The sequence below is a fragment of the Silene latifolia genome, chromosome 9 (assembly GCF_048544455.1).
Source record: "Silene latifolia isolate original U9 population chromosome 9, ASM4854445v1, whole genome shotgun sequence".
Classification (NCBI taxonomy): domain Eukaryota; kingdom Viridiplantae; phylum Streptophyta; class Magnoliopsida; order Caryophyllales; family Caryophyllaceae; genus Silene; species Silene latifolia.
In genome coordinates this window covers 40,183,081-40,183,845 of record NC_133534.1, presented here as the reverse complement: position 1 = coordinate 40,183,845, position 765 = coordinate 40,183,081, and the positions used below count along the sequence as shown (strand labels likewise).

Sequence of the window (765 nt, the reverse complement as noted above, 5' to 3'; positions counted from 1 at the left end):
CACATCCTACTCTTCTTAAGATAAATGTTACGTCCTCATAACCGACTAATACTAGATCCTTAGCTTTTTTTTTTTTTTTTTTGATAAAATGTAAGCTTTCATTAAATCAAAAAGAGAGCGTAACCATACACCGTGTTGGTACGACCCAACAATGGGTCAGTCTAAACACGCAAACACAATCAAAGGAAATAGACAAGGCCCAAGCCACAATATCCGACACTCACACCGACAGACACACAATCTACCCTATTTCCTTCCAACAACAAAAATCAGGAGTGAGAGGGCAGCGGCGGCATCTCAAGCTCCGCATAACGCAAAGATCCAATTATCCTGCACTTTCTTCCTCCTTGCCACCACTTTAGCTATCCAGATCTTCATTTCTTTGATGATTTCAGTAGCCACTTTTTCTGGTTTGATGATATGAGACTCATGTTTGCTGCGATTCCTTTGGCTCCAGATGGAATATATCAAAGCATTGATAATTCCATTGATAGTATCCTTCTTAACCTGAGATCCAGGAATGTTATTCCGCCATGCAATCACATCGTCGCGAGGTAAGGTGACACCCATCCATTGTTCAACTTTATTAATGATTCTTTGACTGTATTTGCAGGAGAAGACTAGATGCTCCAAGGATTCATTCCCATCTCCGCAGACAAGGCAGGTAGTATCAATGTCTATCCCAAAGCTTTTCAATTTTTCATTTTTGTTCAGACCTTTATGAAAATAGATCCATGCGATGAAACTGTGCTTGGGAATAGTCAT

General features: G+C 40.1%; 1 protein-coding gene across 1 annotated transcript; it reads right to left on the bottom strand.

The window, feature by feature from the left end:
- Nucleotides 1–297: 297 nt before the first annotated feature.
- LOC141600915 (uncharacterized) lies at nt 298–765 on the bottom strand. Its single transcript, XM_074421171.1, has one exon. The coding sequence runs from the start codon at nt 763–765 to the stop codon at nt 298–300; it is 468 nt and encodes a 155-aa protein (XP_074277272.1).